The sequence below is a fragment of the Nilaparvata lugens genome, chromosome 5, assembly GCF_014356525.2.
Source record: "Nilaparvata lugens isolate BPH chromosome 5, ASM1435652v1, whole genome shotgun sequence".
Lineage (NCBI taxonomy): Eukaryota > Metazoa > Arthropoda > Insecta > Hemiptera > Delphacidae > Nilaparvata > Nilaparvata lugens.
Window position 1 is genome coordinate 1,525,635 of NC_052508.1, and position 16,167 is coordinate 1,541,801.

At 35.0% G+C, this 16,167-nt stretch overlaps 1 protein-coding gene across 8 annotated transcripts in view; it reads right to left on the minus strand.

Moving 5' to 3' along the window:
* Nucleotides 1-16,167, minus strand: part of LOC111054013 (tyrosine-protein phosphatase Lar) — a 71,248-nt gene that overhangs the window by 15,222 nt on the left and 39,859 nt on the right. For all 8 annotated transcript variants that reach the window (XM_039429671.1, XM_039429670.1, XM_039429668.1 and 5 more), the window contains 4 exons: nt 8,883-9,158; nt 7,832-7,948; nt 6,239-6,433; nt 3,855-4,078 (listed from right to left, as the gene is read on the minus strand). In XM_039429671.1, the coding sequence (XP_039285605.1) occupies nt 3,855-4,078; nt 6,239-6,433; nt 7,832-7,948; nt 8,883-9,158 (812 nt within the window). The remainder of the gene's footprint in view (nt 1-3,854; nt 4,079-6,238; nt 6,434-7,831; nt 7,949-8,882; nt 9,159-16,167) is intronic.

A 16,167-nucleotide genomic window follows, 5' to 3' on the forward strand; every position in this document is an offset into this window, starting at 1 on the left:
AAAATAAATTAAGAAGAATTTGAGGACATATACATTTTTATATTAATATATGAACTAAAGTCATAATATATTAATGAAAAAAATAGATAAATAAAAATCCTGAGACAGAAAAATTGTTAGAACCCTAGGAAGCAATAGTAGAAATTCCCAAAAGAATGTAAAAAAATAATTCATGTGAAAAAGAACTCCTCAATCTCATCAAAATCAAAATTGAATAAAAAGTGCTTCAATTTCTTCAAAAATGTTATCAGTGAGCCTGTGGATGTAATATGTAGAGGTAACTTATTAAAGGAATTTGGAGCACTGTAATCGTAAAACCGTTTGAAGGCTTCACATGAAGGGTTTGCAAGAACAACCAAATTTCTGTCTCTCAATCTGTTTGAGAAAACTAAGGCATTCCCTGTAATCTGACCACTTCTTAAAAAGAATATTCTCAAGACCCTGGAAATATATAAATGCCTTAAAGGCAATATATCCAAGGCCTGGAAGTAGGGAAATGAATGAGCTCTCCTATGTAATGATGTCATCATTCTAATCAATCTTTTTTGTGCAATAAGTATAGAGTTTAAATTAGTTTTATATGCACCCCCCCAACAGCTTAGCCCATATTGAAGCTTGCTATTTGCAATAGCGAAATAAACAGATCTCAGAATTTTTCTAGGGCAAATGAATTTCAATAAATGAAATTTACGAAACATCATATTCATGTGCTTTTTGAGTGATTGGATGTGAACCTTCCAATTGCAGTTCTCATCAAGCTCTAAACCAAGATATTTGATATTTTGCACTTGATCTATCTTTACACAAGATGTACAGAATTCATTATGATTAGATAGGCAGACACCACACTTGAATAATAAGGGAACCTGCAAGATGGGCTTTGATCTCAAAGAGAAACGAACAAATTTGGTTTTAGTACTAAGAGCCAACCTATGCACTGAGAACCAAATTTTTATCCAATCTAAGTCACTTTGCATCTTAGAAGTTGCCGTATCAATTTCTTTTTCACAATATAGCAGAGCTATATCATCCGCAAAACAAGTAACTGTTCCACTCAGATTACTTGCGCATAATTTATTTATATACACCAGGAATAAAATTGGTCCTAATACCGAGCCCTGGGGTACCCCACATGGGATGGTCAAATAAGAGCTCAGAACATTCTTAACCCGAACACACTGGCTTCTGCCCACCAAGAAACTTTTGAACCAGTTTAAAGCAATGCCTCTGATTCCAGCCTCCCTCAATCTATGCAAAAGAATGTTATGGTCCACAGAGTCAAAAGCTTTAGTTATATCAATGAACAGGCCCTAGACATTTAAGTTTTTGTTTAGCCCATTGAAAATTCCTGAACAGAAAGATAACAATGCATCCTCTGTACATTTCTTCTCAATAAAGCCATATTGGTTCTCACTCAGAAAATTATTTAAATTGAAGAATTTTTGAATTCTTGCTTTAACTATTTTTTCTATAATTTTCGAGAACACAGATAATAGTGAAATAGGCCTATAATTATTCAAATCCATGCAATCACCTTTTTTAAATAATGGGATGACTACCGCCCTCTTCAAGCATGCGGGAAATTCACCACTTTCAAAACTTAGATTGATCAAATGAGCTAGCACAGGACTTATGAATTCACTGGAAAGTTTAACGATAAACGATGATATACCATCAATTCCAGATGCTTTATTTTGATTCAATTGAGAAATTATTCGTTTTACCTCATCTACACAAGTCGGGAAAAAGAAAAAGGAGTTTTGCACAGAAAGTGGAGGAAACATTTTATTAAAATCAGAAGGGTTCATATTGATAGAGTCATCGATTTGATCGATAAGCTTTTCTACAATTGTGACGAAAAATTTATTAAACTCCTCAGCCACTTCAATCGGTTGCTGAACAGTCAAATGTGGATTGTCAAATGTCCTAATTGAATCAAGGGCATTTTTCTTATTATTCGCTGTACCCAAAACTTTATTAATTGTATCCCATTGTTTTCGTGGGTTTTTTTATTCATATCAAACAAATTATGGTAGTATTGGTTCTTCCTATTTGCCATATCCTGTTTCAATTTAAATGCAAAAATGTCAAATTCTCTTTTCAATCTAAAATTTAGTGGATTTTTCTTTACTTTTTTATACAACCGATTTCTATGATGCTGTCTCTTACATAGCTCAACCGTCATCCAGGGTTTCAAAATCTTGACATTATTTATTTTATTTAATTTATCACTCTCAATGGTGGCTTTATTTACTATTTCGTGAAAAGTTTTTAAAAATATATCAAATCCATCAGACACATTCATTGTATTGAAAACTTCAGTCCAAACTGCATTTTTCAACAGATTAGAAAGCAAAGTCCTATCAATAGTTTTAGTTTTCTGATTTGTATAATAAAACGGTTTGACATTTGATAGAAAATAACTTGAATCCAAAAGGCAGACAGTTGCATCATGATCACTACGACCAGAAGATAATACATGGGCCTCAGATAATATATTGTCTCTTGACCTGAGATAGATATGATCTATAAATCGATTACCTCGTGTGGGAGAATTTAATAGTTGCGTGAAACCGTGGCTACTCATTAAAGTCTGGTATTCGTCTACAATTCGCGAAGATTGAAGTAAGCATAGATTTATATCGCCTATTAGCATTAAATTTCTATCATTGAATGAAGGTAAAATATCGTTAAGCTGCTCAATAAAAGTTGACACAGATACTGAATGAAGACGATAAACAGCGATAACAGAGAATTTGCGACCAGAGGCGAGATCAAGAGTAACCTTGATTGCATCGGCTGCTATCATATCTAACGGTATTGAAGTAACCGAATACTTTTTCGAAACAAACACTAGTACACCACCTGATCTGTACGTATTATTGCATTTCGTATACTGATTGTAACTGTCCAACTGATAGGAATCCGTTTCAAAATCCGATATCCAAATCTCTGATAAAACAATGACAGCTGGTTTAGTTATTAAAGAGTGTAAGTAAATGGAAAATCGATCAAAGTTTTCACGTAAACTTCTAATATTTTGATGGAAAATGCTAATTTTGTTCGGAACCTCCAACAGATCATTAAACTCTACAAAAGAATCATCACTCATCGATTATAATAACATTTGAAATAATACATAATATGATTAAGCAGTAATTAAAAAATAAAGTAATTGTTCAACAAAAAGTTCTCGACACTATAACAAAAATCTGTAAATAAGAAAAACAAAAACGAAAAACATACCAGGAAACAAAAGCAATGAAACAAGAAATAAAGCTGTTATCAGTTCTTTTATAAGTCGGTCTCAAAGGGAATTTAGAGTGTCCATAGATGTTATTCTTTTCACCTGTGATCCCTGCTCCTTTCTCATAAGGATGTGACCATTCTGCACCCAGAGATATGCGTATCCTTTATCCTTCTTCATCTGTCGCGCCGCTGTGTAAAGCTTCTTGTTACCTGGACTCAAACACTCGTTTATATAAACTGGCTGTTCTGGAACCTTGAGACCCAAGTGACGAGTAGAGAAATTTCTTTTCACTTTTCTCTTGTGAATTAAGTTCATTCACAATCGATAGTCCTGATAGTTATTTTTCGTGAAGTTATGTGATACTGGTAGTCTCTCTCATACTGTGCCATCTTATACTCTCAGCCGTCAATAACAGTAATAATGGACAGTAGTCGACAGTTATTGGCTCAAGTTAACAAGGAATCGGCCTGAAATTTGGAACATAAACGACCTATACCATGGGTTTTCTACTTATGATATCTTTATCCTATGCTATTAACTTTTCATTTCAACTATGCTATTAAATTTTCATATTTGGTTATTAGTGTGTAAGAGCACCACTTACTTTTTGACGATGAAGAGCAGGACGAGGCAGATGGAGAGCATGAGGGCGGCGATGATGGGCCCGATGACCCACACCATGCCGGCCTCCTCTGTGTTGCGATTCATGCTGACGTCAGAGTTCTCGACAGGCACGTAGGGATTGGGGCGGCGGGGGGGTTCGCCAGGGGGCACCTCGCGCATGTCCAGCGCCAGCAGCTCAGAGAATGGACTCGAGGTGAACAAGTGCTGTCGCAACATAACAAACCACGTTAGCAGGCACTCCAACATAACGAATCAATTAAGAGTCATAAGTTTAATAGATTAAAGATTTGAGCAAGAAATATACCTTCAATATAATTCACAATATAGTACCTATAATAATAACAACAGGCCACACTACTGTAGTGAACAACTTTCCTTACATGAAATAGAATGAATAAGGATGATACTTCTTCAAAGTCCCTATCTCACAGAACAATGCTCAGACTATACAAAACAATTATAAGTCCAGTGTTACTCTATGGGTCTGAAACTTGGCAAATGACCAAGAAAGAAGAACAAAAGCTCATAGTGTTTGAAAATAAAGTGCTGCGAAAGATATATGGGCCCACGTACCAAGCAAGGAGAATGGAGGAGGAAACATAATAAGGAAATCAGAGACCTCTACAAAAACCAGACATTGTGAGTGAAATAAAATGTAGGAAATTACAATGGGCTGGGCACATTCTCAGAAGAGGAAAAGAGACCAAGCTGAAAAAAGTTTCAACACCCAACCCTCTAGGATCCCCTGGGAGACCCAGAAAAAGATGGAGGTTAAGACTGACATGGAGACTTGAAGCGACAGAAAGAGATGCTGAGGAGCGAACTACTTGGAGACAGTTCGTTGGTGCGGCCAAATGTCACCTTAGATATAGATGGCCCTGGGAGTAAGTAAGGATGATACTGTTTATAACAAATATTTTGTATTCTTTTTTGGATTTGAATTATTTGAATGAGTGGATACTGTTGATTACATTATTTGAAAAGTAAGCAGAATATGATTTGTGAATATTACCGTTTAAAATCAATAGAGAACCTTAGTTTCTATTATGCTACACTAATATACTAGTTAAGGAATATAATTATTATTGAACGAAAATCCTGAATAAATGCTGCAAATCACCCCGAAGACCTCTGCTATTGCAGACATTGACAACAGGGCTAACAGCTAGATGGGAATTCGATGAGAACTACTATCCAAAAATTAGTTACCAGCCCGGGAATCGAACCCGGTACCTCCCAATTGCTAGTCAGGAATGCTTACCCTTACACCAAACTGACAATCTCTGGATAGCAGCGCTCATTTTATACGTAGCCGTAGCGGCCAACTAGTTACAGATGGAATTAAATAGAGAATGCATTTATTCAAATGCTAATTAATATATAATTATTATTGAACGAAAATCCTAAATAAATGCTGCAAATCATTTATTTGAAATTTATAATTCAAATCATTCATTTGAAGCATTTATTTAGGATTTTCGTTCAATAATAATTATATATTAATTAGCATTTGAATAAATGCATTCTCTATTTAATTCCATCTGTAACTAGTTGGCCGCTATGGCTTCGTATAAAATGAGCGCTGCTATCCAGAGATTGTCAGTTTGGTGTAAGGGTAAGCATTCCTGACTAGCAATTGGGAGGTACCGGGTTCGATTCCCGGGCTGGCAACTAATTTTTGGATAGTAGTTCTCATCGACTTTCCATCTAGCTGTTAGCCCTGTTGTCAATGTCTGCAGTAGCAGAGGTCTTCGGGGTGATTTGCAGCATTTATTTAGGATTTTCGTTCAATAATAATTATATATTAATTAGCATTTGAATAAATGCATTCTCTATTTAATTCCATCTGTAACTAGTTAAGGAATAACAACAATATTAAGGTGTTTCTATAGTGTTATTGATCTGCAGAAAGAGAAAAATGTACCTAAAAGGTATTAACAATCTCAACATAAATCTCTGAAATAAATATATTAATGCAATATCAGGGATATATTCTAGATCCTAAATCGATTTTTAAACCGTTCTCCTTGTTAAAAATATTCCTATGCAGTCTAGAGATAAAATTAGTATTTTTTCCATCCTAAGTTAATCCTACCAAATAATAAATTACTGGCCATTTAAACCTTGAAAAAGTGAGTTAATTGTATTTTTAACTTTTGCTCTTATAGCTTACAACTTGGGAATATTTTAGTATATGAGATGATAACAAGAACCGTGTACTTTCTATTTTTGTATAAATTAGTCAACACACAACAGTTTGCCTTATTGCCTTATTCGACTGAGCTATTGGAGTTTGCAAATAATCTATAACTATCCCATAATTTTATTTTCAAGAATAGTTATATTATTGAAGTGTAAACTTACCTTTTGTGGCGTGTCAACGATAGCTCTAACAAATATTCTGTAACGTACTGTACGATTCAGTTTTCTATTCACAAAGCCTTCATATGTATCGCCAGAGCCCAAATCAAAAGTATATGGAATGTTTCGTTGTGGAAATTTGGCAGCAATGTAAGGAGCTCGTTCCCTTTCATTTTTGTTTCCTTTGTTGGCAATCATCTAAAACAGACAATAATTATTATTTAGTTGAAAAATAAAAACTATGAGAAATAGATACATTTATTAGAAGTTTTCTGCTCATGAACCTAGCCTAGAGATATCCCTTCAAACAGAGGATATTTAATTTTCATGGGAGAAGATTCAATGTCTGATATGTTTCACACAAACAGGATTCAACAGTATTTGAATACGGGACACACCGATAAACGACGAACTAATTCAACAAAGCATTTAAAATCAAGCAGATAAAAAGTAGTTATAAGCTTTTATAAGGAGTTATAACTTTTTTAAAAGTGTTATTGATTAATACAAATATTGTGTATTCTTCTTTGAATTGGAATTATTTGAATGAGTGCATACTGCTTATTACATTATTTGAAGAGTAAACAAAATATTATTTGTGAACCGTTCAAGATCAATAGAAAACTTTTTCTTTATTGATAGGCCTAAGATCTGAAAATCAGTAAAATAATATCTGGAGAACGAGAGAATGAGATCTCATTTCAATTTCATTCGACACGTAATTGATATAACCTCCATATTTTGAGTTCAATTTGAAAAATAATTTTTCCTCCACCTACTATCAAAAGTCTCATTTTACACCCTGGAATCGAATACTAAAGTACTACTTTTCCTCCCATGGGACTAAAAATAATTCCCAGCGGGAAAAGTGATCACTTTTACTCCCAAGGGAGTAAAAATAAACCCATAAGATTAACATGGGAAGAAGTCCGACAACGCCGCGATTGAAGAATGAGGAATGTGGCAACACTGTCGTGGTCGGTAGAGGAAAAGTAAAAGAGCTCTATTTCGATCTTTGGAATATTTTAGCTCTAGGAAATAAGTAGCTCTATTTCGATTGTTAGGTTATGTTCAACCGTTGGTGGATATGAAAAAGTACACACCTCTAACGTCATCGGCATCTCTACGAGAGCGTTCATCTAAAGGTACGTTTTCGTTTATGCGAACTTTTCCGTAGTCGACGACGGCAAGCATTGTTGACATTCATCCAAAATCCAAATTTCTTATGTGCTAAAAATAAACTATAAACTATCTATATATAATAGTTAATACGCGACATGGAATTTTGTGACTCATAAGGAAACTATAAACTATCAACTATCAACTAGCAACTATCAACAAATTATTATCAGAGGTGAGCTAAATTTTGTTTTTAAAAAAATAGTGTGAAAGCGTGAAGATGTAGTAAAATTATTCATTGTTATAGGTATTGGTGTAGGTGGAGGAAAAATGTTGTGTGCATCACGGGACTAAAGTACTTATTCTCCCTCAGGGAAATTGTCGCCCTCGGCTACGCCATCGAAAAAGTTGCACTTTAGTCCCTAGATGCACAAATAACTATTTCAAATGCGAGTTTTAGTTGAAAAAGTGTCTTACCTCTTCTGTGGAGAATTGATCGGGATTTTTGTGCATTGTCAACTTGTCCTCAGGAACAACGATCAAGTAGTAGTGACTGATTGGTCCGTATTCTTCTGATGCTTGAGGTAGAATAACCTGAAAAAGTATGAATGAATTGAATTTCAGTAGTGAGTTTGGTGGATAAAAGATGATATGTTTCCAGTTCTGACTAACAGTACTAATATTGATGGATGGATGGAGCCTCAAAGGATGCAAGAGATATACTTCATGTGAAAAATTGGAGGGCGTAGGCAAGGGATCAAGATGGTTGGAGAGGCAGGATTGAGGAGGCCAGGGCTCGATTTGGGCTGTAGGCCATCGAAGAAGAAGTACTAATAGAAGACTTATTTATGAATATAATCTGAATTATCTTGGAATTCCAAGTATTTTCTATTATATCAAAAGAGACCTACTAATCTAACAGTATCATCAAGAGCCGTATTTATAAACGATTTCAAACACTTGAACCAATTAAAACTATTCTATGAGCTAGTTGATGTTTGTTATTGGTTCGTGATAGGATCAACTATCAGGAACGTAGAGTCAAATCAAATTTAGCATTAAAGTCTACATCGTGTTTAGAAAGAAAGATAAAACTATATAAAATCAATTATCTATGATCATTTCTAAGCAACTAAAAAATAATACCACATATCGATGTGTGATGGGGCCCATAATTTGTAAAAATTCCGTGTTATGAGGACAACAATGTAGTCTCGCTAGTACCCATACACACGGTAATTTTCCAATAAATAAAATGATGGAGCGAGTGACACGCTCATTCACAGACCACACCAACTAATAATATTCGTATGGCTTTTATTGGTGGGGAGTTCCTGACGGAAGTTCCACCTCGGCTGAATATACAATTCAAGCCGTCAATGGGCCATACGACTGTCATACTTCAGCCGGGACCGACATTTTAACGAGCCCATCCGATAACACGGGAGTGACCTGTTCAAACACTTTTGGTGATGAGCGGGTTTGAACGAGCTGATTCAACTCTAGTAATTTTGAAAATATTGCGTACCTGTATTTCCTCGCCGTTGACAACTCCGTAGAAGTCGGGCTTGACCATGGGCTGAGGGGCGGCCATCTGGGTGGTGACGGTGATGCGGGTGGGGGGCCGGTAGCGGTGGTCGGAGGGGATGGCCGACACATTCACGTTGTACGTCGTGAATGGAGACAACTCGTTGATTGTGTTGGTGCGTGCGTGTGGCTCCAGCAGGATGGTGCGTCGTGGCACTATCTGCGTCTGTGTCATGCCCTGCGAGTCCAAGAACTCCTTCACGGCGTCGAACGAAATCTACAACCAAACAAAACAACCAAGTATTATTACAGCATGTCACGTTATTCTTTATATTTAAATAACGATTAGCCTCCTGCTTGGCATCAGTCGGTAAAGCATGAGATTTGATATAATTATATAATTAGGTCGTGGTTTTCTAATAGTATTCAGTCTTAAAAAATCTTGATAGGCCTAGGTATGGGCTTCTCCTATAACTCTTGTAATTCAATAAAAAATAAATATATATAAATATGATACTTATACAATAGTGATGAGGAATAATAAATAAATTGCACACCATAAACGTTTCATACATATATTACACAAATAATGCAAAAAATAAATCGAGGCAAGAAATATATAAAGAGCGATAAAAAATATAATATAAAAATAGAACAATAATTGAAATCAATAAAATATCACAGGCTAAACTTTATATTCTAGATTTATGGCACGAATCATTACCATGTGCCTTTATCTAAAAATCATATGCATTCTTTTGCATGAGCTGCGATATGCGCTTGCTAATACTTGTCGACTTGGACAATTCAATTAAAAATATGTGCTTTAAGATCAGCTTGATAAATTAGCCACTAATAATCCAAATATATATATATATAAAATCTCTGGTGCTTAGCAGATTTCTTTGTATCGAATATATATTTTTATCTCAGGGTGCAAGATTCGGCACCTGACGGAATAGGTAGAGCCATTCATCTAGTGAATTAGAGCTATAACAAACTATCGCAAATTATACTGCAAAAATTAAATATCATATGCATATGTTTTAATAGCCTAGATTTTGTACTTCTTTGATTTAATAGAAATTTCTGAAATATTGATCTATATTTTTCTTTCAAATAAATACCTTTAATACTAATTTTACTTGCGCAAGTATTACTCTTATTAATTTCTTAATTTATAATAAAAACCCTTTCGGCGAGCTAGCTTTGATCATTAGATTAATTCGAAGCACTAGGGCGCCCATCACTAATTCAATATTAATCACTCACGTGTCGAAAATCTTCTTGTAAGCCGCTGATGTCGATCCAACTCCATGTGGTCCGGGAATATGGTAGCCGGAATCGTCTCTTCCAAGGGGTTATAAATTTATTTAAAAAATGAAAATGACTTCTGCTTCACAATAGCATCACGAAGTCTTTTAAGAAATTTAATAATTTACTTTAACTTTAACTTTTACAAAATCATTATCAAGGTACTACGCTCTAAAATATTTGGGGTCCTCTCCTGGTGGCATTTGGTTGGCGAGTGCCATTCTAACTTGATACGGTAGCTTTTTTAAAATAATACTTGCTAATGCCGATTCATTAATGGGCTCGCTCAATTGAGAATTTTTAAACTGTAGGGCAGTGACGAAAGTGGTACATGCACCGTCTAAGTTAGGGTTGAAATCGCATGATATAATGTCCGCTAGCACGTCCAACTGTTTACTTCTGCTCCAATACTGTTCCAGGAAGACAGCTACAAACTCATCCAATGATGTAAATTCATGGGCTCTACTCCGAAAGAACATCAGGGGTTCGCCAATCAATAAACTAGTCAAACGAAGACGCCAAAAATTCCAAGAGGTGGGTGTTAATGATTGAACTAGTTTTATCTGATCTATAAATTCTTTAGGTTGGAGATAGCGGTCTGTATTGTCAAAACGGCCTAATTCATTGAAACTGTGTAGTGAATCAAACGTTGCTATGGGAATAGGCTCTATATTCTCGTGCGGAAATTGATGTATTTGATTTTCAAGTTGTACTAACTTCTCTTGGGCCTGTTTCCAATGACTAGAAGCTTCTGTTTCATTCTCTACTACTTCGGCATTTAATTCAGATGAAAATAATTGCTGTTCTCCAACGGCTGTCTCCAATGAATTAAGTTGTACTATGTTTTGATTTATATCAGAATTTGGGTGAGCTATTTCATGAATTTGTGAAGTGTTTTGTGCTGGTAGGTTATCTATTCTTTCGTTTAACTCACAAGTGACAGTATCTATTTTTGCTGTTAAATCGGTTGTAATTAGTTCTTGATTTTCAGCGGTAGATGCTGATATTGTGTCCGCAGTTTCCTTACCCGTTCTTACCGATGTATCCTTCAATGATTCCCGCATTTCCTTCATTTCCGTCTTCAAGTCCTTCATTACCATGGTCATTGTTTTTTCTAAACTATTAGAAAATGACTTGATCATCCCCTCTACTATAACCCTTCTTATTGCTTCTTGGGAGACATTTAACGGTTTATTACTGTTCACAGGATTCTTGGCGGTGATTGAAGAGATCTGGGCGTTGGACTCCATCGCGCCCCCCTCAGCGTCGATCTCCGCTACTATCGCTGTCTGCAGTGTGTCTGCTACCTTACTTTGCGTGGACGAAAAGAGACTCATATTTTAAAAATGGATTAAGTGTCAAGTGTTTGTTAAAAAAGTGAAAGTTTTGGCCAACAAGGCATTAATAAGGACACAAATGAGGATAGGCCTATGGACATTACAAGCCAGGTAACCTATTTATTACTTAAGCTCTTATAATATAATAATACTATTCATTGATTTCTGACTAGCAGTTTAGGCCCATAAAATATAATAGCTCTCTCTATAAAATATATTTTCTTTTTTTACAATAACAATAATAAAAAATTTCTTTAAAACATATAATTTCTCTTTATTTAAAGCTATTGATTCCCCAAAAAGTAATACAAATTTTACTTCGCCAGTTTTCCTCAATGCTCGTATAAGTTATCTATAATTTTCAATATGGTTATTGACTTAATTTCAAATAATTATTCAATGAGCTCGGCTCTCATCATCAGTCCCACGTTGGTACGGCATGTTTCTCTGCCGTATCCGTGGCCTATCACGTTGGGCGACATGTTTCTCTGACGTTATTCTTTATATTTAAATAACGATTAGCCTCCTGCTTGGCATCAGTCGGTAAAGCATGAGATTTGATATAATTATATAATTAGGTCGTGGTTTTTTAATAGGATTCAGTCTCAAAAATCTTGATAGGCCTAGGTATGGGCTTCTCCTATAACTCTTGTAATTCAATAAAAAATAAATATATATAAATATGATACTTGTACTATAGTGTTGAGGAATGAAAAATAAATTGCACACCATAAACGTTTCATACATATATTAAATAAATAATGCAAAAAAATAAATCGAGGCAAAAAATATATAAAGAGCGATAAAAAATATAATATAAAAATAGAACAATAATTGAAATCAGTAAAATATCACAGGCTAAATTTTATATTCTAGATTTATGGCACGAATCATTACCATGTGCCTTTATCTTAAAATCATATGCATTCTTTTGCATGTAGCTGCGATATGCGCTTGCTAATACTTGTCGACTTGGACAATTCAATTAAAAAATATGTGCTTTAAGATCAGCTTGATAAATTAGCCACTAATAATCCAAATATATATATTAAAATCTCTAGTACTTAGTAGATTTCTTTATATCGAATATATATATTTTTATCTCAGGGTGCAAGATTCGGCACCTGACGGAATAGGTAGAGCCATTCATCTAGTGAATTAGAGCTATAACAAACTATCGCAAATTATATTGCAAAAATTAAATATCATATGCATATGTTTTAATAGCCTAGATTTTGTACTTCTTTGATTCAATAGAATTTTCTGAAATATTGATCTATCTTTTTTCTTTTAATAAAATACCTTTAATACTAATTTTTACTTGCGCAAGTATTACTCTTATTAATTTCTTAATTTATATTAAAAACCCTTTCGGCGAGCTAGCTTTGATCATTAGATTAATTCGAAGCACTAGGGCGCCCATCACTAATTCAATATTAATCACTCACGTGTCGAAAATCTTCTTGTAAGCCGCCGATGTCGATCCAACTCCATGTGGTCCGGGAATATGGTAGCCGGAATCGTCTCCTCCAAGGGGTTATAAATTTATTTAAAAAATGAAAATGACTTCTGCTTTACAACAGCATCACGAAGTCTTTTAAGAAATTTAATAATTTAATTTAACTTTAACTTTTACAAAATCATTAGTAAGGTACTACGCTCTAAAATATTTGGGGTCCTCTTATGGTGGCATTTGGCTGGCGAGTGCTGGTTCTCCTTTTTCAATTTTTACAAATCTTATTTCCGACTTTCAAATTAACATAAAATTTGAATATCTTAGTCCTCCGCCATTTAGGTTCAAATAGATCTTACAAAAAATACCAAAATATTGCTTAGATTGTATGATTAATAATTTCTTTGCATTCGAGCCATATCAATAACATAGACTATACAAAGTTTTAACACAAAGGGACGATTGCTGAGATCGGGTCTGGCTAACCCCGGCGCAACGTTGGTCTAGCGCAACTTTGGTCTTGGCTAAAAAATCGGTTTGCTGAGATCGAGTTTAGCTGTCGGTCATCTCTTGGTCGAGAGCAACTTTGATCCACAGGTTTAGCCAGACCGACGCTCAAGTTTAGCCAGACCGAGGAGCAACTGAAGGAATCCACGGGGAATTATTGTCGCAATGTTGGCAACAGCCATCTCGAATGCTACTTTGGCTCTCACACGCTGTCTTTGCGTATTGCTTTTGCACTCTCTCACTCTCCCATCATTCGTTTCGTTCTTGTTTTTTCTTCTTCCCCTCCCTCACACTCTCTCACAGGCATAATATGCCTTATTAGGGCATATTGAAGAAGAAAAAGAATCAATCAATCTCATTCTCTCTCTCTCTCTCTTTCCACCACTTACTCCCATTCTCTCTCTATTTCAGTCTTGATCCTCTCTTGACCGTCGTTATAATGATTATCTGTGATTAGATAATCTTCTTAACTCTTTCGAATGTTGTTACAGTGAACACATGAACAACTAACTCCTCAACTTTTTGGTGTTCATTTTTTGGAATTCATTTTCATTTATTTCCAAAATGTAGTTTTTTCTAGCATATTGTCCAGCTAGGAATTTAATGTAATATTTTTCAATTATTAAACAAATAATAGCTATTGCCGCAACACTATGTATAATGCGACATGGTGCTGCAGTACTCACATAAATCACCAGTCTCTATGTGGACTACCATCAGCAAAAAATCTGAGAGCAATCAGCACTTCTCTTCAGTTTTAAATTCTGATACCATACTCGCCGACTCGAGGTATTGGTTCTAATAATCCAAATATTCAAGGTAATCCATTATTCACTTCATCCACTCACAGAATCAATTCCACAGAAAGGATCACGCAAACGAAGGGTCGCTCATCACCATCTGGACTCAACTTAATAGTTCAATTATGCAATGCAGACTATTTCTGCATCCAGTGATGATGCAAGCAAACGCAGCTGCCTCCAATTAGCAACAATCAACCCCACATAGATATCATCTCACACTTTTTTACAATTACAACGTATTTAATACAGTTCTCCTTCATTACTGATGTAGGTGCAGTTCCATATTATGTTCAAGCCAATTATAGATAGCATCGATACTATCGTGTAGCCTAGATTGGTAGAAGGTAATCGACCACTGATAGAAATTGAGTCAAAAGAATTGGCTTCCAATTTAATATATTTTCAGACATTGTTTAAACCAAAAAAATATAATATGAGTGTTGAGAGAATATCAGAATGATAATAGAATTATGGGCTACTCAGTGAATGGGCTAGTGCGTACTGCCAGAGACAAATAAATAGGTATCTTTCAAACAGTATCTATGGAACTGCATATAGCGAATACTTCAGAAAAATCTTTTCGAAGTAAGTCAGTTTTGTTTTTACCATCTTTAGCAATTGAAAGTTCAATTTAACATGTATTGATAATTGTTCATTCAGTTTCATGCATGAATATGAAAAGATCATGTATTTAAACCAGTTCATGTGATTGAAACATAGTTCCCTTGAACAATGCTCCAGCACCTTTTTTTAGTATGGTACCCACAAAATGTCCTAGTTATGTTATGATTAAAGAGTAGTTTCCACCGGGGACAGGAGGATATACAAATCTCCAGTAATATCTGGGAACATGGATATATCCCCCCCACAGTAAATTTATATTTTTTCATTTTAGTAAAAATTATGAAAATCATAGGTTTGTAGACTATAGCTTTGAAACTATTTTTTGAAACAATTGAATGACTAATGAAATTATATTTCCATTCTATTTGTTATATGAACTGAAATAACATAGGCCTATGATATTTTCTATGAAAAATTAAATAATGATCAGCCCACTAAACATAAAGAAACTTCATTATTAGGATGTAGTTTTTCAAGTGGAAATTGCTTGAAATCACACCAAATTGAGGGTATTTTTCTTAAATTTTCCAGGGGAGGCCCCCCGGATCCCCTTTTTTGTGAGAGGTAAAGAATTTCCTTGTTGTTTGAAGGTGTTTTCATTTTCACTTTCTTATGTTATAATATTTTAAACATTAGTTGAAAAACATTTTAAATATGACTTTATGGGTTATGAAATTATTCAGAATTCAAAGGTGAACCCCAATTTGACATTTGTTTTCAATAAAATCAAAAGAATAGCGAGTTAATAGCTTAATCCCGAACTTAAACCTGCCTCCCAGCAGGTCTAAGTTGGAGTCTAAAATCATCATTTTTGCTCCTGAGATTATCTCATTTTAGCCTGATCCCGATCTCAGCAATCCACCGAGATTATCTTTTAAACTCGAGTTGATCTACGCTTGAACTCAGCAATCCACCGAGATTAATTTTTAGCCTAGACTGGATCTCAGCAAACCGATTTTTAGACCACCGGTTTTTCCCTGCGATAATTGCCGGTCGGCTAACTTTTGCGCTCGAGCATGGTTAATCCCAATCTCAGCAAACCGATTTTTGATCTGCGGCGCAAAAACCGGTTTTTAGCCGAGCGCAAGAGATAATCCCGATCTCAGCAATCGCCCCAAAATCTAGTACATTTATATAAATATATAGAATATTTTTGAATTGGCCTACAGTTGCCGCCTATTAACTGCCGTTTTACTATTGGTGCATGCAAATTTTATTCGGTATTCATGCGCCTGGTAACTCTTATTT